This window comes from Enhydra lutris, unplaced genomic scaffold (assembly GCF_002288905.1).
Source record: "Enhydra lutris kenyoni isolate GAN:26980312 unplaced genomic scaffold, ASM228890v2 scaffoldscaffold39, whole genome shotgun sequence".
In the NCBI taxonomy this organism is placed as follows: domain Eukaryota; kingdom Metazoa; phylum Chordata; class Mammalia; order Carnivora; family Mustelidae; genus Enhydra; species Enhydra lutris.
Genome location: NW_019154123.1, coordinates 31,232,979 through 31,254,771, shown reverse-complemented (window position 1 = coordinate 31,254,771; position 21,793 = coordinate 31,232,979). Strand labels below are relative to the sequence as shown.

The 21,793-nt window shown below is 37.5% G+C and overlaps 1 protein-coding gene across 1 annotated transcript in view; it reads right to left on the bottom strand.

Annotated features, from left to right (window-relative positions):
• LOC111155121 (ATPase 13A4) overlaps positions 1-21,793 on the bottom strand; it is a 129,029-nt gene that overhangs the window by 7,685 nt on the left and 99,551 nt on the right. Inside the window, exons 19-28 of the mRNA XM_022515186.1 lie at positions 18,689-18,852; positions 17,754-17,876; positions 16,462-16,541; positions 14,952-14,994; positions 14,389-14,498; positions 12,227-12,323; positions 10,625-10,697; positions 4,977-5,148; positions 3,752-3,945; positions 2,378-2,466 (exon numbers count right to left, since the gene is read on the bottom strand). Of these exons, the coding sequence (XP_022370894.1) occupies positions 2,378-2,466; positions 3,752-3,945; positions 4,977-5,148; positions 10,625-10,697; positions 12,227-12,323; positions 14,389-14,498; positions 14,952-14,994; positions 16,462-16,541; positions 17,754-17,876; positions 18,689-18,852 (1,145 nt within the window). The remainder of the gene's footprint in view (positions 1-2,377; positions 2,467-3,751; positions 3,946-4,976; positions 5,149-10,624; positions 10,698-12,226; positions 12,324-14,388; positions 14,499-14,951; positions 14,995-16,461; positions 16,542-17,753; positions 17,877-18,688; positions 18,853-21,793) is intronic.

The window sequence follows — 21,793 nt, the reverse complement described above, 5'->3', positions numbered from 1 at the left end:
TTATCAGAATACACTGTCTCATGAAAGAACAAGGTGAAGAATTAGTATGTGTTTGGGGCAGCTGTGAACATGCTCCATGGAAGTGTCCTACTGGAAGAATAAGTGGCAGGCGCTGCAGTGCCGCTCAGAATCTCCCACCATGCTCCCCCTGAGGCCACGCTTCCCATGGGTTGCTCATAGCTAATAACTGAGGATGGCAGGCCTTCTCACTGCACTCATTCTTGTGAGACACTAGACACCTCTGATAAGCAACTGTAGTCGGGCTTTCTTAGAATTGCACCACTCAGTGCCTAGGTGGCTCAATCAGTTAAGTGTCTGCCTTCGGCTCAGGTAATGATCCCAGAGTCCTGGGACTGAGCCCTGCATCGGGCTCCCCGTTCAGAGGGGAGTCTGCTTCTCCTTCTCCCTCTGCCCCTCTCCCCATCCCATGGGCTTATGCTCACCCCCATCTCTCTCTTCAATTCATTCTCTCTCAAATGAATAAATGAAATCTTCAAAAATAAAAGAATTAAAAAAAAAAAAAAGAACTGCACTGTAGTCTGAACCCCTACACATCTGGCCCTCCTTCATGGAGGTCAGACCCACATCAGAGTGGGGGACTCTCCCCCTCCTTTTCTGGCTTGCTAATGTTCTTTCCAATATGGGCAGCTCCTCCAAAACTTGCTTACGTATCTCATCTCACCTTGCCATCTCCAGTTCAGAAGACCTGGACAAATGTAATAGTCTGCTACTATTCGTGTAAAAATGATATATATGTATGCATGCATATGTATAAAAGATGCCTGAAAGTATATAAAATAAAGGGGTGTCATCAGTTGCCTTGAGAGAGGGGACCTGGCAGCTGGGGAAAAAGGATGGGAGGATGTAGAGTTTCTAATTCTTGAATTTTAAACTGTGTGAATGTATTCTCTATTTTTGAAAAATCATGCACTTTCTGAAAAAATGAACAATAACTAGGTTATAAAACAGCATGACTCCATTTAAAATAAACTTCATAAATCAGTCAATGCACATTTATAATATATGAAGTTTCAAAGATGGAAGGATATAGTGAATAATGTTATAATTTTCTTTGCCTGCATAGTCACTTACCAAAATGCACTTGCAATTTTGTGTAATAAGAAGAAAAATAGTTATTTTTAAGGTGAGCAATAATTCTCTGGAAACTCCTTTGCAGTCATGTTAGCAATGACCTCACACAGGTTCCCCTCAAAGACATCAGCCTTTCCATAAGAGTTTTTGCTTTTAAAGAGTGCGAATAAACCTAACATGTCTTGACCCTAACTTCTGCAGGATTAAGAACTTTTAACTTCCTTAGAAGACTAGTGCACAAAGACTATCTCCATGGTTCTTACTCTAATTCATGGAGATGTTTAATAACAGTGGCAATTACAGTGTTAGCCACAGTGACACAATTATCAAAATGAAAAATAAACGTAGACATTAGTTTGTGTGTCACATGTCAAGAAGGGTTTGTGAAGGTTTTGCTGGTTTGCAATGAACTGTGAGCTCCTAGTGCTCATCTCCATGTAGGAACCTAATCTACAACAGCCAGTCAGTCATTTATTGCCATTATGTGCCATGGGCTATGTTAGGCACCAGTAATATGAGAATGAATAAGATAGGATTTTGACCTTCTTGAAACGTGTCTTTGAGATGGAGAGGAGGCCAGGTAGGCTCACATAGCACTAAGTGAGAAAACTCATTTCCTTTTACCATCTCTTCTCTATTCTACTTATTGGTCTAAAGGACATTTGGCAATAATGAACTTCTAATTTGAGAGTATAGATTAAAATAATAGAAATATATATATTTTCCCTTGCTCAAATATGTAAAATTTGTCTCTTAAAGAGTTTTAAATTTGTCTCAAAACTACACATTATTAGACAATTCATGAGGCAAGGTATAGCTCTTTTCAAACAAGTTTTGCAGACATTAAATATGAATATATAGACAAACATGTTTTTAATGAGTTTTTTTTAAAAAAGATGTAAACACAGATTTGAGAATTAACAGAAAAAGTGTAATAGGCAAACTGTTTTCAACAGCTTAAAAACAGAAGCATTTAGAAAAAAAATGTCTCACACTTGAAAGAGAATATATATATATAAATAGATTTTTCCATTCTTACAAGGATCTTTTAAAAGAAAAATGTTCAATGCTTCTGAAATACATGGAAATCAAGACTAGATAGAATCTTATTTCCTGGCCAGCTTAAATACAAAATATGAATAAATTCAGTATTCTTTTTAACTCTACTATTTGAAAAGAATAATCAGTGTCAAGAATCTGTGTCAATTGCAATTGTGACCTGCTTCTTGAAGTCAGGGTGTTACATAACTATAAACCATCATCATATCCCAGAGATAAGACTTACATCCAAACGCCTATATAATTCTGGAATATCAGCAAATAGAATGAACAGACACACACTCAGCTGTAGGACCAGCACAAGGACAAATATATCTGAGGAAATAAGAACACAAGCTATCATTTAGAGAAATCAGAACATAGAATGTCACATCTATCGATAGACATATTCTAGATTAACACTGATTAAATTTACTTGATTTCTACACCCAAACACAGTGTAATAAATGGAAAGTACTCATTTCTATGCAATGGGTCTCACCTCCACAATTTCTATGCATGTCCTTGAGGCAAGTGGAAATTTTCACATGCATGTTGTAAGTTTCAATTAATAAAAGTAGGAAATATAGAGAGAGGAACATTGATATAATATATATTCAAAAAATGTCTTGAAGACATTTAAGTACCTGAGTCTTTTTAATACAAAACACCTGCCTCAGGGGTGCCTGGGTGTCTCAGTGGGTTAAAGCCTCTGCCCTCAGCTCAGGTCATGATCCCAGGATCCTGGGATCAAGCCCCGCATCGGACTCTCTGCTCAGCAGGGAGCTTGCTTCCTCCTCTCTCTCTGCCTGCCTCTCTGCCTATTTGTGATCTCTGTCTGTCAAATAATAAATAAAAAATCTTAAAAAAAAAAAAACACACCTGCCTCAAATCCTTTTCTGGAAAAAAAGGAGGGCTATAAATAATCAAATGTTTAAATGGCAGTCATGTACAGGTCAGCATTTGACTGCTTTCTCATCCTAAGAAGAAGGGCAAAATAACTTTCTCTGAACAAACACATCTTTATGAGGATATTGATTGTTCAACTTGTGCTTCTAAATCTTCCCAATTAGAGAGGTAGTGGTGACATACAAATAAATGTCCCAAGAGCTAATCATGTCCTAACACACTCCCCACCCCAGCACAGAATGTAAGGGGTTGTAGGTACTTTGTCTAAGAGCCTCCAAAATCACTAAGGCCAGGTTCCTTCAGGAAGGACCCACTCCCAGGCTGCCAACCATTTTAATCATTGTCTTCATGGCAGGAGACATGTTCCGTCTGAACACTGAGATGCTTCTCTCCACTTCCTCCCAGAAGAATTGTGACAAAAACTGACAAGTAAGGAAATAAATGGCCATCCCAATTTGGAGTGGTGTCATAAAAAGACACCTAGATACAAACCTCTGGTGAAGGAAAGGGTAGAGAAATAAACCCTAGAATTTAATGCAGCTTTGAAGGAAGGAGCAAAGGATGAGGTTGCATGATGTGTTTTAGCAAACCTTAGAGTAGAAGTCAGCAAACCCAAGATAATCATCAACTCTGCAGCTGCTCCCTGAGTGACCTAGGAATATCTGTTCCCTCTGGTGACCTCTCACCTCTGATCTACTACAATGCTACTCACAGTTTGTATAGATGGGCTGCCTAAACGGTTTTCCTTTAGAGAAAATAAGAGCCACAATGATACAGTTGATTGTTCCTAAGAACCATATGGTAGTGTTCTCAAAGCTTGTGAAGGCACCATTATTTCCAATTTTTTCTGGAGCAGTTGGAGAAATAATTAACTTTGAGATGTTTTCATTTTGTAGTGTGCAGACACTAAAAAGGAAGCAAAAAAAAATGTAATGAAGTAAGATGACAGGTCTTTATGGAACATTTAGATCATTTGTATCTATAGGACTCCATGCCCTCAATGTAATTGCTTATACTTTGGGAAAGAATATACTGAAAAGTAAGGAGAAGGAAACCAGCACAGATAGATCTATATTTTGGATAGATGAATAGATAAAAGATAGCTAGATGATAAATAGATAGATGATAGATAAACAGATGATGGAAGATGATGGATAGATAGAGAATAGATAGATAAGCAAATTATATATATGTTCAATAAATTGGACACCCATCATGTGTATTTTGGATATGTGGGAAAGACATGAGTAAGTCATGATTCTTCCCTCTCATGGCTTAAGATCTCTAGACATTTATAAATAAGGTGACTATATAATTTGTCATATAATAAGAACAGATTTTAATGTGAAAGAAAAAGACAAATATCATCAGAAAAACTGGTACTTGCCAGAGGAGACATGAATGGGGGTGGGTGGGGAAAATAGATAAAGGGGATAAAGATGTACAGATTTCCAGATACAGCTGAATAAGTCACAGGGATGCAAAGTACAGCATAGAGAATATAATCAGTAGTATCATAATAACGTATGGTGATAGATGGTGCTTATCGTCGTTAAGCACTGAATGATGTATAGAATTGCCAAACCGATAGCTCGTACACCTGAAACTAATATAATGTGGTATGCCAATTACACTTCAGTAATTAATTACAATTAGTTTCATTGTTATATCAGGCTTAAAGAGGGGCTGACTGGGCAAATTACAATGCATGGTCACCCTAGATGTAAAAGATGGTCATAGGTCGTTAAGACACAAGACAGGAAAAGATTCATGCCATAGAATAACATCCTCAAACTGTGCTACTGAGAAGAGAAGATCACTGGAAATTTTCCCAAGGGACTTAAAGAAGCCAACAATTCTAGAAGAATGAAGAACCATTGGCTTCCTATCATTAGAAATTAGAATGTGAAATGTTGGAATTGAGGTTTTGATAGTACCTGTGCATCTCCATGGAATACCAAGGCTGCCTCTGAACCAGAATGAAGCCCACAATGTGCATAGCCAGGCTGAGAAGAATGTTGAAAATCACAGAGAGCAGCAGAGGTGGGGAGATCAGCCTTCCTGCAGGCCTGAAAGGCACCAGCTTGGGGTAGGCACCATTCAAATTCACTACAAAATAAATTCAAGTTTTATATTTATGAGAGCAGGGAAATGTTTTATTCTTCATCAGAAGAACAGTGTAACTTCTTGGGCCCACATATCCAAGCACACTGACAAACTGAAATACATCATTTTTTTTGAGGGAACGAAACAAGAATGGGCCCCAGCTCAAGTCATATGAGAAATTCTTAAGAGAGCAGACAGAACAATCATGAGCCACTTTTATTTTTGCCTATTAAATGAGCAAAGGCCATAAAATTATAAGTGAAGGCATGATGAAATGCATACTTTCGTACACTGTTTATGGGAATCTATGTTGACACAAACCTTCTGTAGGGCAATTTAATAATAAATATGAAAAAAGTGAAAATTGTCCATAACATTTGACATGGTCATTCCTGGAAATTTACCCTAAGCTAAAAAAAATCAGAGGTATAGAAAGATGTTCATTACTGTATCATTTACAGTAAAGTATGGTACATCTATATAATGAAAGAACATACAGTCACTAAAAAGTAATGCTTTAAAATATTCAATGACAAAATGAGGAGTGACATCAGAAAAATGGCAGAGAAGGAAGTTCCAAGTTCCCATCCTTCCACAGAAACATCGAAAAACAAGCAGAAACTGTTAAAACTAACTTCATTGGAACTCTGAAAAACAAAGGTTTATAGCAATCAAACAAATGCTAAATCAAGAAAAAAAAGGCAATTTAAAAGTGGTAGGTAGGCTTTGTGTCATTTTTACTTGCCCTTGCCATACTCCTCTTCATCTCAGTGGCAATCTCAAAGTTGATTGTTCACACTCCCAATATGGGGAGGACTCTCATGTCTGGCCACAGGAGGAAAAGAGCAGACTTCAACACTAATTATTGTGTAGGTCTGTTCTAACCTGTCTGGGAGTTACCTGAAGGACTAGCACAAGGTGCTCATCTCTCTCACCTAATATGAAACTTAACTCAGGACAGCAGCATACACTGCTTAAAAACATTGTAAGCCTAACCAACTACCCACAATCACCTGGGGCAAAAGATAACAGCTGAGACATAAAATAACAGCCAAAATAAAGAAAACCTAAAGAAATTTTCTTTGGGAAAATATGGCTTTCAAAAGCACCTGTGTATATTGGGGACCAGAGAAAGCCATGCACACACCTAAGGTAAGATATATGTCAGAAAAGACCAGAACAGCCCCTTAGTTTTAACTCTGGATGATCTCTGCACTCAGCACAAACCTGGCTAAGTGTTGAAGTGCCCCAGCACAGAACAAATCTGCAAAATCATAATTAGAAACTTTTGTACAACAAAGACAATCTTCTTTGTTCATTGTTTTAAACTGATGGAGGTTGAGAAAAATCTCAATCAAAACACTAGCTGAACAAAAGCCAAAGGAACAGAGATTTCATTGACCACACATAACAACTGATACAGTCTTTGCAAAAATAGTTTAGGGAAATCATTAAACTAATGTACTCTAACAGTCTTCAAAAAACAGCAAAACAAAAACCATCAAGCCCTAGGGAAGGGGGTAAATCTGATTTCCAGAGTTATGACACTATAATATTCAATGGAACAAAATAAATTGACAGAATTTATCTCTGAGGAAGCCTGGGCATTGGACATATTGGACAGACGTTAAAACAACTGTTTCAAATATGCTCAAAGAAATCAGGAAGCAACGTACAAACAAAATGAAAATGTCAATAAAGAGATAAAAAATATGAAAACAAGCCAAAAGGGATTCTTTTTAAAGAATTATTTTTTATAATTTCTACCTCTTTACTGACACCTTATTTTGTCCAGTAGAAGTAACCAGTTGAACAAATATAGAAGACTGTATTATTGTATTTTTGGTTTTGAATTCCAGTTTTTATTCCTATATGGTTTAAAAGATAACACAAAAAAATTAATTATAGATCTATGTTGTTGGGCACACAATGGATAAAGATGTAATTTGTGTCAACAACAATATAAAAGGAGGAAACAGAGTTGTGAGGTAGCAGAGTTCTGCGTGCTCTTAAAGTTAAGGTATCAATTCAAAGTAAATTATTATAAATTTAGTATGCTACATGCAACCCTATGATTAAAAGTTATGTCAGGGTTAACATTATATACAAGGGTGAAAGATTGAGAGGTTCCCCCTAAGATAGGAACAAGACAAGAATGCCCATTTCACCACTGCTATTCAACATTATACTGAAAGTTCTATCCAGAGCAATTAGAAAAGGAAAAGAAATAAAGTCATCCAAATTAGAAGGAAGAAGTAAAACAATCTCTATTCACAAGTGACATAATCCTGTATATTGGGAATCCCAAAGAATACACAACAAAGTAACTAGAGGGGCACTTTGTTGCTCAGTGGAGAGAGCATGCAGTCTTGATCTCAGGATTGTGAGTTTGAACCCCACATTGAGCATGGAGCTTACTTAAAAAAATTAAACTTCTATTTCGGCTCTTTAAAAAGAAAGAAAGAAAGAAAGAAAGAAAGAAAGAAAGGAAGAAAGAAAGAAAGAAAGCTACTAGAGTTGATAAACAAATTCAGCTACATTGCAAGATATAAGATCAAAACATAAAAATCAGTTGTGTTTCTATATAATGGCAATAAACAATTTTAAAAAGAAATTAATAGAACAATTCCATTTTCAAAAGCATCCAAAACAATAAAATATCTAGGAATAAGTTTAGCCAAAGAGGAGAAAGAGTTGAACACTAAAAATCACAAACTTTGCTAAAAGAAATTAAGCAAAACATAAGTAAAAAGAAATACATCAGATGTTCATAGATTGAAAAATTTAATATTGTGGAGATTTCAATATTATCTAAGGTGATCTATAGATTCAACACAATCTCTATCAAAATTCAAATGGTTTTATTTTCAGAATAATAAATTTGATCTTCAAATCCATGTTGAATTAAAGGAGACCCTGAATAGTCAAAACAATCTTGAAAAAGAACAATGTTGGAGGACTCAACACTTCCTTATTTCAAACTTACTATAAAAAAAGTAATCAGAACACTGTGGTAATAGTGTAAGGTAATGGCATACAGACTAGTGTAATAGAATTGAGGGTCCCGAAATAAACCCATACATCCATGTCCAATTGATTCTTCAATATGAGTGTTAAGACTATCCATTGGGGAAAGAACAGTCTTTTTAACAAATGGGGCTGAGACAACTAGATTTCCACATGCCAAATAAATGAAATTGGACCCCAACTTCACACCATATAGAGAAATTAATACAAAAACACAAAAAGAATCAATGACTTCAGTATAAGAGCCAAAAATAAAATAAAATTCTTTTTAGAAAACATAGGGTAAATCTACGTGACCTTAGATTTGACAATGGATTCTTAGATATGACACCTGAAGCATGAGCTATAAAAGAAATAAATAGATACATTGGACTTAGTCATAATTAGAAAGTTTTGTACATCGAAGGACATTATCAAGAAAAGGAAAAAGCAATATAGAATGGGAGAAAATGTCTGCAATAATGTATGTGAGAAGGTTTTAACATCCACAACATCTGAAGAACTCTAGAGCTCAATAACCAAAGACAAAAATCCAGTTAAGAAATCAGCAAAACACTTAAACATTTCTCCAAAAAAGACATACAAATGACCAATAAGTACATGAAAATATATTCAACATGATTAGTTATTAGGGAAATAAATTTAAAACCACAATAAGATACCATTCCATACTGACTAGGATATGAAAATAATTTAAGTGAAATAACAAGTGTGGATAAGACTATGGAGAAATTGAGATCCTCACTGAGATCTGAATAATGAGAAAAAGTCAAAGCCATATGAAGATTGACGGGAAGAGTATCTTACACAAAGGAAATAGCAAAACAAAGGTACTGTGGTGCCCACAAGTTTGGCAGTGCTCAAGAGACTGAAAAACCAGGGTGCCTGGAACAAGTGAGTAGCAACGTGGTTGGAGGTGATGGCAGAGAAGCAGGCAGGGACCAAAGCATTTTAAGCAAGTGGATGACAATAAAATTTATTTTTTTAAAGATTTTATTTATTTATTTGACACAGAGAGAGACAGGGAGAGCAGGAACACAAGCAGGGGGAGTGGGAGAGGGAGAAGCTGGCTTCCCGCTGAGCAGGGAGCCCAATGTGAGGCTGCATCCCAGGATCCCAGAATCATGACCTGAGCTGAAGGCAGACGCTTCATGACTGAGCCACCCAGGTACCCTAGTAAAATTTATTTCTTAAAAATAACATTCTACTACCCTTGGAAAGGTAAATGGGGGTGAGAGGAAGCAAGATCAGTTGGGAGATTGTTACAGGAATCCACAAGGGAGGCGACATTGCTCTGTGACAGGGGTTACAGAGCTGTGGATGGAGAGGAGAGATGCAGGATAGCTTCTGCAGGTAGAGCCACCCAGAATTTCATAGGTATGGGATGTGAAGAGTAATAAAAAGAGAAACTAAGGATGGCTCCAGGTTTTTGAACAACTAGGCGGATAGTGGTGCTATTTTGCTAGAATGTAAGGAAAGGAAGTTTTATTTGTTTTTGTTCTTTTACTGATGTATTCTAAGTGCCCATTTCAGTAAGTAGTACAAGCTCAGCACTCAGTCAGTAATTTTGTTGAATATCAGATCTTGTAGAGGATAAGAAAATATATTTATATGCTGATAAGAATGATCCAGCAGACCAGTGAAAAGTTGAGGATGGTGGAAAAAGAGATTATTACAAAAACAAAATCCTTGAGAAGGTAGGAGGAAGTAAGATTAAAGGTGGAATTGTTGGCATTCGTATCTAACAGAGAGGAAAGCAGAGAATATAGTAAAGATGATGGGGAGTGGATGGGTTGGGGAAAAATCCTACGGCAGGAAAACTGAGGAGACACTTAAGAGGTGGGAGTGGGAGTGGCCTAATCAAAAGTCTACCTTTAATGTCCATTCAAAACCCTGAAAAGCTAGGATTTTAAAGATGGAAAACATAAAAGTCATTCAGCTTCTATAAGCTGGGCACATTTTAACTGTAACTAATTACACCAGAAAGCATACTGTGGTCAGCATTCCTGATTTTCTTTTCTTTTTTTTTTTTAAGATTTTATTTATTTATTTGAGAGAGAGACAGTGAGAGAGAGCATGAGCGAGGAGAAGGTCAGAGGGAGAAGCAGACTCTCCATGGATCTGGGAGCCCGATGTGGGACTCGATCCCGGAACCCCGGGATCATGACCTGAACCGAAGGCAGTCGTCCAAACAACTGAGCCAACCAGGCGTCCCAGCATTCCTGATTTTCAAAGAGCATTTTTCATCTTAAATGTTTAGTGACCAAAAAAAAAAAAGTTTAGTGACCATTATGGAAGCTCTGTATTTTGTAGAAAACAACAAAAGAACTAGCTAGATTTCCTTTTGCTAACACTTTTCTTTTTGCCCAACACTCAGAAGTAGAGCTCTTATTTCCTGGTGCAGAAGGAAGTACATTGAAGGGAGCAAAGGGAGTTTTTAAAAATATCTTACTTGTTATGCCAATAAGAGTTGTGATGGCCAGATCCTGGAACAGAAACTGGTAATTTGAAAGACTGTTTGTCTCCTGAAAATAAAAAGGAAAATGACTTAAAAAAAATTATGACCTTTTAGATGAAGTCTGACATGAACTGATTTTGTCACTGCAACATAGGATTTTACAAGGAGAGGGTGCGGCCAGGGTCCTGTCTGTGTTAGTGAGAGTACCAAAGGCAAGGCTGTGAAACCCTCTCTGGCCAGGAGGACACCGTCGTGTGCTCTCTGGCCTGGGTCATTTGTGCATCCGCAACCCCTTATTGAGGGGGACATCTCACTCCACTAAATTCATCTCTGATCTTTTTTCTACCTTCTAGCAGAGAAGTCAGGGTTTTGTCTGGCACAATGAAACAGTGAGTTCCCAGGAGTAACAAGTGTTAAGTATGTGGTGATCTTACCAAAATTTTACCGATGGTAAAAGAATAATACCTGAACCCACTATTTGCATTTTGGGGCATTGTTAGAAAGTTCTGATAAAGCAGCTAGATATTCTTGAGAAAAAAAAGTGTGAAGATCTTACTGATTTTAAGTAACTTGCTTCCGTGCCCCCCCCACCTTTAATGGAAAGGAGTAATGGTGATCTGTGTTTAATTCTATAGCATGAGTTATTGGGATTCCAAAATAGTGCCAAATTTACATACATAGCTTCTCCTTCTCCAGCTCATTCATTAATGAGTGGGAAGAGACATAGGTAATCTGAAAATACCAGAACTAAATCCTTCAATCCAGAGGCGAGAGGGCAGGACATAGAGATGAATTTAAGGAATCAACAATAAGCTGTTTGTACAGGTTCATGAGAATTAATTGCTAAGTTTTCGGGGATCTTTTTGAACTAGTTGTTAAGCACAGCCATTATAAAAATTTAAGTCATACAAATCTACCATTAAATACATTATGCTAAAAACAAAGCTAATAAATACTCCCAAACCCACCACTTCCTAATCATTTTCCTACATTGTGCTGTTATCTATGCCTTTCAAGAAATTTACAACTCTTATATCTCTGTGGTGCATTACACATAATGGCACGCTCCTGTATATCTCTGTATATCTCTCCCAACTCCATGCTCAGTGACAGCAGGTAGACAGCTTGAAACCAGCCATGGTAGTATTTACACCATGAAAGTTGGCAAACATTAATAACCAGGACTTGTTTTTCCAGGGAGAGCCAGCTATGAAATATTTAGCAGCTACCCCAATCAGAGAATCATCTCTCTAATGAATGGTACCCTAGAGTAGAGTCACACTGCAACTGGGAAGATAGAGACCTGGTCCAAGCAGGCAGAAGCAACAGCGAGAGAGAAAGTGCTGTGTTCTGATCTTCAGCAACCACTGCATTAAAAATGTCAAGAGAGTCAGAGAATTGACACCATCAACTTTTCCCAAGTACATTCACCTATTTCTGATTTACTTTCAAAATAAAGGTGGTTTTAGAGGGGCTACTGGTGCTTGCAATTCCCCACATGCACTCTTCCTTAAAAAGCATTGCAAACTGGGACGGGTGGTACACCACAAATTGTTTTGGTCCTCACTAACCAAGAACTAAGGTCCCCAGTCATACCCAGTAGAGCAGCAGAACACCAACATACTGAATCATGCTGTACAGAGCCATGTACTTAAACATGCAAAATGAGGTAACCAGAGCTGCACGTCCTTCCCTGTGTGAGAAAAGAAATGAAAAAGTGAGGAAATGAAAGGAATAGAAAGAATTGAGGTCAGTTACAATGTGCTGTTCAGCTGAGCTCAGGAGAAAAAACTCGAAAGCCTGATTATTCAACTGTTTGTCTGACGGACTGGACAGCCTTGAGCCCATGGGAGCTGGCTGTCAGAATAGGACTAGATTTTTAGGAAACACCCATTCCAGGCCAAGGTCCACAGGTTGGTCCAGCTATGGAGTCCAGGTCGAGTGTTAGTCTTGTCTTTTTTTTGTGGGGACTATGTCAGCCCAGAGTCAGAGGAACTGGTCCCAGATCCCACACCTACACACTGATGTCATTTGGACAGTCAGTCTCCTTCTGTCACAGTTTCTTCATCTGTGAACTAAGGAATTTCAATAAGATTGCAGGCTTGGGGGCTATTTTCCTGCAGGTGTTTCACTTCATTCGAATCTCATTTGGCAATCCCAACTTTTTCTGAAACTGGACTAGAACAGTACTGAAATTAGTCAAATATGGAATGTAAATAGACTAGAAACAATGAGCATGCTTATTTCTGTTCATGTTGATTGAATCTGAGTAAATAGTATATAGTGAAAGCATAAAATAGATTACTTATGAAATGTCACTTTTGTATCTTTCATTGGAAAGAAAATAGAGTTTAAATTTCCTTCTGTTCAAAATGTTTTCCTGGGATTCCAAAACCTGATTTTAAAACAGGCTTTTTCCTGTTTGGGGGCTCTGCTGCTATCATTTGCTTCACCAGAACATAGTTTCTCCTCATCTCTCACCTCCTTAGAAAGGCTTTCACATACCACCCACCTATAGCAGCCAGTTCTACCTCCCCAGTCCCCTTCGAACTTTTCCCATTACCCTTGATTTATCCATATATGTGTTTATTGCCTGACTTCTTCACCAGAAGAAAGCTTTATGAGATCAAGGGATGTGTGACTTACATTTTTTTTTTAAAGATTTTATTTACTTATTTGACAGGCAGAGATCACAAGCAGGCAGAGAGGCGGAGGGGGGGGGCGGGAAGCAGGCTCCCTGCTGAGCAGAGAGCCCGATGTAGGGCTCTATCCCAGGACCCTGGGATCATGACCCGAGCTGAAGGCAGAGGCTTTGACCCACTGAGCCACCCAGGCGCCCCTGTGATTTACTTTCTTCTGGGTCTTCAGTGTCTCCACCAGTCCCTGGCACTAAGTGCCTACTCTCTAAATATTTGTCGAATACATGCATAAGTTTTTTAAAAATTGGGAAGAACTAGCCAAATCATTATTATTTTAATGTGGAGGGAATAGTACGATGTTTGTAGATAAAACATATTTAAATAAAATCAATTTTAATAGAATTTTTAATCCTATGTGGCTGTTTGAGCTTGGGCGTACCAATTGAACCTCAATTTCCATATTTGCAAAAGAGAATAGTGACCATTCTTACATCTCCAGGGTATTTTGAAGTATAAGATAGTAGGTATTAGAGCACTTCACAAACTGTAAATACATGTTAGTTATAACAGCCCAAAGCAGCCACAATGCTAACCATCTCTATGATTCAAATAAAATAAAGTAGAAATACATATTCTGGGAGACAGAGATAAAATACCAAGGGAAAGTTTAGTAGAAGCAGCAAAGATGAATAAATATTTTGAAAACTGGGGATGGAAAGAATATTCCAAAAAGCATAGAGTCAAGCAGAAAAGAGGGCAGGTGGGAAGGGAAAAGTTTCTGTCCATCCCCCATCATAAAGCATCTAAGGAGATCCATGTAAAAATAACAATAATAAGAATATGAGCAACACTTACAAAGCAGTAACAAAGTCCAGATTACAATTTTCTAAAAGTAACCTATTGAGTGATTTTTATTAGAAATTCCACTGCTCTCCCACGGTTATTTTTAACTCCTGGTAAAATCAGTTGGGATTAGAATGGCTGATTGCATTGTCCTGCAAAGCACCCTCCCCATCCAGGGACACAAAGTTTCCCTGCTCTTTCCCTGACAGAACAATGGAATCTGTACCTAAAAGTCAAGAGAGATTAAAACAATGCTAGTAGAAAGCATCTACTTACTTGATAAGGTGAGGTACGCACTCAATGTTTGGAGTTTTCGAAGTGAAAGGGGAGGCCACAGATGCCTCTTGCTCTGATAAAGAGATGCCCACGTGAGCCATTTTCAAAGCCTGAAAGCAAAGAGTCAGCTTACTCTCCATATACACTCACATACATCTCTCCTGAGGCTACATGAGAAAAGTCTGTCAAGCTAGCCACAAAATGGCTTGTGGACCCAAGCGCTAGCCACAAAGTGGCTTGTGGACCCAAGCACTAGCCAGGAGATGACCAGATTTTGCTCTGCCTACTATATAAGAAAAATATGGCACTGGGACACTTGGCCAAAGAAGTGGGGAGTCCAGAGCCATATTCTACCTCACTTGGTCTATGCTAACCACTGAGGCATTGTGTGGCTTTGGTCAAAACCCTCCCAAACCTTCTACATCAGTTTCTCCAACAAGAACAATGGAGGTAGTGTATATCCCAGGGATACTATCTCTAGAGAACTCCAGGCAAGCACAATCAAGTGTAAGTCTTTGTCTGTCCTAGTGTCGCTATGGCCCCGTATACTGGCAGCTACTTACCCCACAGTCATTGGCCCCATCACCGCACATACCTACAAAGTAACTAAAAGGGAACCATGTCAAATGTAAGGGATATCAGAGCAATTTTACCTATTAATTTCTCTAATTAAAAAGATAAGTTGAACTTCATTACTGAGGATTTGAACTGATTATTCATTTTAAGGGAGTTTTCCTAAGAGTCTAGTTTGACTAAAAGTAAAGTGTGACTCAGCAGTCCAGTGCACCATTCCTGATTCCAAGCATTTCAGGGAGACCCTGAACATCGCTGTTTAGGAAGCGACTTTGTTGGCTATAAAGTGGGACGTTCACAGATGACGATGTGATACCATGGCACAGTGAAGAGGGCAACAGATTTGAAACCAGACAGAGATCTTTGGACCTGATCACTAGGCTATTTTGCCTATCATTTTTCTCTCCTACAAAGTGTTATACGTATTCAGTGAGGTGCTGTATGTAAGAGTGCCTTATAATCTCTAAAACAAAACAAAAAAAATTACTTGTTGGTGCTGTTAATAGTAACAGGAGAGGAGATCTGCCATCTTAGCAGTCACTCAACTAAAAAATGCAGTGCCAGGCCCAGACTTTGAAGAAAGAAAACACATCCCTGCCTCAGGATAGTTTTTTGAGGTTGCATACAGACTGCTGGCTTTCACTGGTGACAAAAATTATAGATAGTCTGCTTTTTAAGTTAGGAGTGTTCTCACAGCATTTACCGAATTGGCAATACTTCTCTTCCACACTGTCATATGAAGGCAACTCATTTACTGTCTGTGTTGTCAACCATGTGGAGAAGACAGGGCTTTCTGAATCAAGAAGCTTGCCTAGTGACTAAATCAAGTAGGAGGATTAAGTGGGAATGAGTAGGAGTAGAAGTCACATCTGTATGGTCCAGCACCAGAAGTAAAGAAAGCTTTCAGGACTCCATGGGTTCTAGTAACAAGAAATAAAAGGTCCTAAATGATGGGCACGTTATTTGAACTGTCTATTCTGTAATGGAGACCCTTGTGTTGGAAGAGAATAATTTTTCTAATTTAGGACAGAAAAGATTCTCTGTCATATAAATGTTTTCATATTTTTAAGGTTATGTGAATCTCTTGCCATATAAATCACCTTATATCAGAACTGTGATAACTTATAAAATCTAAACTCTCATTGTACCGCAGGAGCTGAACTTAAACTACACTTCCAGGTTCATTTCTCACCCTACATTTTCATGCCCTATATGTCCTAGTCCAGTGATTCTCAACTCTGGATCCACAGTTGACTTACTTGAGGAGATCTGAAAAAAAACACTAATGTCTAAGCCTCACATGAGCAACTGAATCAGAATCTCTGGACAACGGTGTCTTGGTATTGCTATGTTTTCAAAACTCTTGAGTTGATTGTCGTATGCAGTTAGGTTAAGAACCACTGCCTTGGCCAAGGTAGGTGACTTCCTGTACCTCTTACACTCTCCCTGACTGCCATGCCTCCAGACACTTCATACCACCCGAAATGGCAAAGAACCTACTCCAGTTTCTGAAATTCTTCCACCAGATTGGATTTCTGCCCAGGAGACATTCTTGCAAAGATGGTCCCATTGATCAGTATCTGTAAGGAACACGAAAGAAACTGCAGCGTGACAGTTAGCCATACATGAAGTAATTGATAATACTCAGAACACTGGGTAATAAAATCCATGAATGGCAAAAATTGTTTGTTTCCAAGAAGTCCATTTCTGGATTTTAAGACATTGAGACTTTAGTCGTCAAATAAGTGAGCAGGAGATCAAAAATCAGTAAAGACGTAATAAAAATATTGATTAAAATGATGATCTTCAGGAATTTAGCTGAGCTGTCATTGAGAATGTGGTAAAGAAAAAGAAAAATCCGGACCTTAATGGAATCTTGAGTCAGTAGAGTAGCAGAAATTATGAGATATCCAGAGGTTAACATCCCAGGAAAAGGAAAAGAGGTAACTGCTTCTCAGAAAATTGTTCAGAACTAGCAGAAAAACAGCTTAATGATGAAATAGTGACAATTTGTGATCTTTGATTTAACCATACCATCTGGACTTGACCAATTGTGAAACTCAGCTAATATCCCAAGCCTAATCTGGGCTATGGAACATTGATGGTTTGGAGATATTAAACCTATACCAGCTCCATCCACCTGAGCTTTATCCTAAAGAGTCTAAATTCTTCTGTGTTAGATCTCTACATTCCCTGCTCTTTTTGGCAGTAACTCAGCTTAATGTTCAGTCAGCCTCAAAGTCTTTATTCTTTTTTTCCTAAATAGTATCTAAGAGGATAAGCAATTGAATTTAAAAAAAAAAAGAATAAAAACCATTTATCTTTGTATTATACTGGATACAGTCTTTTTCTAGTTTGTCTACATGTTATATATAAAACTTACTTGCCCTCACTATGAGTTTGTTCTTCATCAGGAAAGTGTTAAGTTTGACTGTCTTTTGTATAGAGGTTCTCTGTCAAAAACCTAATGGAATTCCTCTATTCTTGGCCTGCCTTCCTGTATAATTGCTGGATTTCCACTATAGTAGGAGACCCCTCACCATGGCAATATAAAGACAGCCACCCAAAAGCAATATTTATGATTTGAGAATTCCTTAATAATTTATTCCTATAGGTGATGAGAAATTGTCTAATCAAATTCACTGATTTTAAATCTAGTAGGAAATGAGATAACAAAAATATCTGCTTTTTTTTTTATCTATTCAATAGGTATATCTTATCTATAGAGGCTTGAAATTACTTAGGAACATGTTCTGTAAGTGACATCATCAGCATCTTTACTGGGAGATTACCTTTGGTAGTAGGCTGCTAAAATGTTGACTTATAACCTGAAAAGATTTTCCACTTAAGGCAAAATGGTAACTTCCTTCTCTGTCATTATCAGAGACATCTTCCCTGATATTAATGTAATTATCCTGCAAAGCAAGACACAGTTACTTTAGACATTAGATAGAGATTGGTAAAGAACCACAAATATATCAAAGAGAAGAAAACGATGACAGTCTGGTGTCTTTAAGAGTCACACTCCAGCCCTGATTCCTCAGAGAAGCACTTTCTCTTTGCTAGATCAATCTTTGCACAAACAGCCTCTAGTGAATAGGAGAATAACACTTACTCATGTCTTGTTCTCATCCTGATTTGACCATAGTGAGTCCCGGAGAAGAGCACATTTCACACATTTCAAGTGTACTATACAAAGCATTACAGCTTAACAAATCTCTCCCTGAAGTGAGAACTTACAATTTGTTTTCTTATAGAATTAATATTGTCCCACAAGGACACAATGGAGATAAGATACTGACAAGATTGGGAATAAATGAATAAAACTTTTTTCCCACCCTGAAGATATAATCTGATTTTCCAATGCACACAGCAGTTTCTCTCCCAGGGACTAAATCTCCTTTGGACCGGAGGGGATGGCTAGCAAGCAAGAGGAAGATGAGAAATTAGATTCGCAGTCCTGCTTACTACATTCTTTCTTATATAGAGCCAACAAGAGCCAATGCTTGAAAGAATGAATTCTTCCCAGCACTCAGGAAAGCACTGTACATTAAAGCTCAGTAGGACAGTATGAGAAAGTGATAGGAGCTCTTCAAATAGCATATGTGTTAGACATTTGGAGAAATATGTTGACTCTAGGTTACCTGTACATCTTGGCCAATCAAAGCTGCTCAGCAGCCAACACTGTGAGCCATAATATTGCAGAAGGTCTGTTTTTTAGGTATACCTGATTGCGATATGAAATCTGTTTCTTCTCCTCTACTAATTTCCAAGTTATAGATGCTGAGGAGGACCCAGTGGTTTCATTTGCTTCAATGAGAATGACTTTTTGGTTTTCAGAAACCATTCCAGACTTCCTGGCCACTGTTATTGCAGTCTGAAGATTGTCACCTACAAGAAAGGAGAATTATAGCAAGATGAGGTTGAAAAAATAGAATCAATTCATGTATGGCCTGGAAAACTAGGGTAAGGAGTTCAGAACTTATTTTAGGTATGAAAATAAATAATTTCTAAGTCTCTCTCACTCTGATTCTCCATGGATTCATGATCCCTTTTGTGATTCTTGTTGCTTTTCATCTGGTTACTTCATAACCTACCAGTATATTTTTTTCCAGAGAGTGGGAAGAAAAAATAAAAAGGTGAATTTCAAATCTATCTCCATCATTTGTTAGCTTGGTAAACATTAAGCAAAATCCCACTGATTTAATATAGTATCACGTGGTTCCACTTTCAGCCAAACTGGAATAAAACCATTAAAATCTATCTCTCCCACTGATTACAGTGGAAAACTATGGGCAAAATACAAAAAACAACTATCCAAGGATTTTGAAAAGTAAACATAAGCAGGCAGAATGTGGAAGGGAGTTGAATCTGGAGAAACAATCTACAAGGTGATGATATTTTTGGCTTTTTTTTTTTTTTCTCTTTCCTCCCACATGTTTGACCTGAATGTGAACCCTAGTCCCAGAGCTGTAAAGGAAGCTAAAATTCCAAGAGAAACTTAGTCTTTCTGGCCCAAGAAACCAGGGGGAAAAAAAAAGAGCCTGAAGGCTGAAGAATTATGGGACAGACCCAAGAAAGAAGATAGATAGACAAAAAGACTAACTCAGGATATGAACTCAACTCAGAGTTGTGCAAGCATAGAACAAACCCAGAGAAAAGCAAAAGCCTCAGGAACTGAACTATGATATTAATCCCCTCACACATCCTAGAGTTTTCCTTGCTAAAACAAACAAATAAACAAACAAACAGCCTCAACAATCTCCAGAGGATTTTAACAGGATCCAAAGTCTTGTAATATAATAATTTAAATGTTTAGGATATTCAACATGCCAAAAAAAAAAAAATGAACCTGGAAAATGTGGTCAATTCTCAAGGGAAAAAAAAAAAATCAACATTTGCTTGTCCAAGGATGACCCAGATGTTGGACTTACCAGACAATGTTTTTAAAGCAGCCCTTATAATCCTCCTCCATGAGGTGAAGGTTAATGCTCTTAAAATAAATGACAAGATAGAAGTTCTCAAGTAAAAAATAATACACTCTGTAAATAAGAACCAAATGACTACTTCAAAATTGAACAATATAATAACCGAAATAAAAAATTCATTGGATGCTCTCAAAAGCAGAATGGAGATGACAAGAAAAGGAGTCAATGAATTTAAAAGATAAATCAATAGAAGTTATGCAATCTGAAAAACAGAGCAAAAAATTTAAAAACAAAAGAACAGAGATGGAAGAATAACAAGATTCATGTCATTAGAGTCCAGGAAGGAGAAAAGAAAGGAATGAGAACAGGAAAAAAAAATATTTTGAAGAAGTAAAGCAGAAAAGTTCCCAAATATGGTAAAAGGTTTAAATTTATATATTTAAGAAGCTTGGTGAATCTCAAGCAAGATAAACTCAGTGAGAACCATACCCAAAAACATTATAATCAAACTTCTAAAAACAAAGATAAAGAAAATATCTTAAAAACAGATAGAGAAAACAATATATTATATATTAGGGAATGATTATTCGAATTATCACAGATTTCTCATCAAAAATCATGGAAGAAAGATGACAGTGGAATATTCTTGAAGTGCTGAAGAAAGAACAGTCAACTCAGATTCCTATAGCTAGTGGAAGAATCATTCAGAAATAAGGAGAAATAAAGACATTCTTAGATATGTCTTATTACTTGTCTAAAATAATTTGTTGCATATACATGGCAACTATAACATAAAGGAGAAAAAGGCAGAGGACTTTTATGTTTGTAAGTCTTCTTGAAAGGGTAGGTACAGATGTTGTGATTCCTAGAGCAACCACTGAACAATAAATAATGTAACACCTGGCTGAATATCCCTGACATGGCTTTCTTCAGATTTCTACCAAAGTATTTACGAGAATCTCCAAAAGAGCTAATTAATGGGCGAGAGCTTCTCTATCTACCCTGAGGCTGGAGCCCTGAGCCCTAAGAGGAGTTCACCACATGCCTTAGCAAGTCACCAAGAGTTTGGCTGCTTTGCAACACAAGACCATTTTATTATCCACCACCCTAGAAGTTCAACTGTTTGGGAGATTCAGCCCAGGTCTGAGCCTCAATCATCTGACAGAGAAATATAACAAACTATTTAAGAAATCCCAGAAGCTAAACAAGAAAAGATCAGGCAGAACAACCAGAAAACATGAAAGGCAAAATAGAGTAGTTGTTGAAGATAGATGAAACCTGCATTAGAACATTAAAAATAAGGAACGCACTTTAAAAAACTCAAATTTACCTTCCTCTCTCCCCACCACCACCAAAAAAAAAAAAAAAAAAAGGCCATTACCACCCCAAAACATGATTTCAGAACTTAACACTTAAGAGGTAATAATGGTCATTTTTGGAACCTGAGTTTGCGCTTTGGAAAAATTGGATGCAAAAAAAAAAAAAAAATCTTAAACACAAAGCAAAATTATAACAAATACAGAATCACAAGAAAAAAGATAAGAGACTAAGAGAATAGATCCAGGAAGCCTATTATACGAACAATAGAAATTCCAGAAGGGAAAAAGGAGGAGACAAAACAAAGGCAATAATTAAATGAACAGTAGAAGAGATTTTCCTGACAGGAAGAAGATAGATTAAAAGGCTCACTATGGGGAGGAGGAGTCAAGATGGCGGAGAAGTAGCAGGCTGAGACTACTTCAGGTAGCGGGAGATCAGCTAGATAGCTTATCTAAAGATTGCAAACACCTACAAATCCAACGGGAGATCGAAGAGAAGAAGAACAGCAACTCTAGAAACAGAAAATCAACCACTTTTGGAAAGGTAGGACGGGCGGAGAAGTGAATCCAAAGCGACGGGAAGAT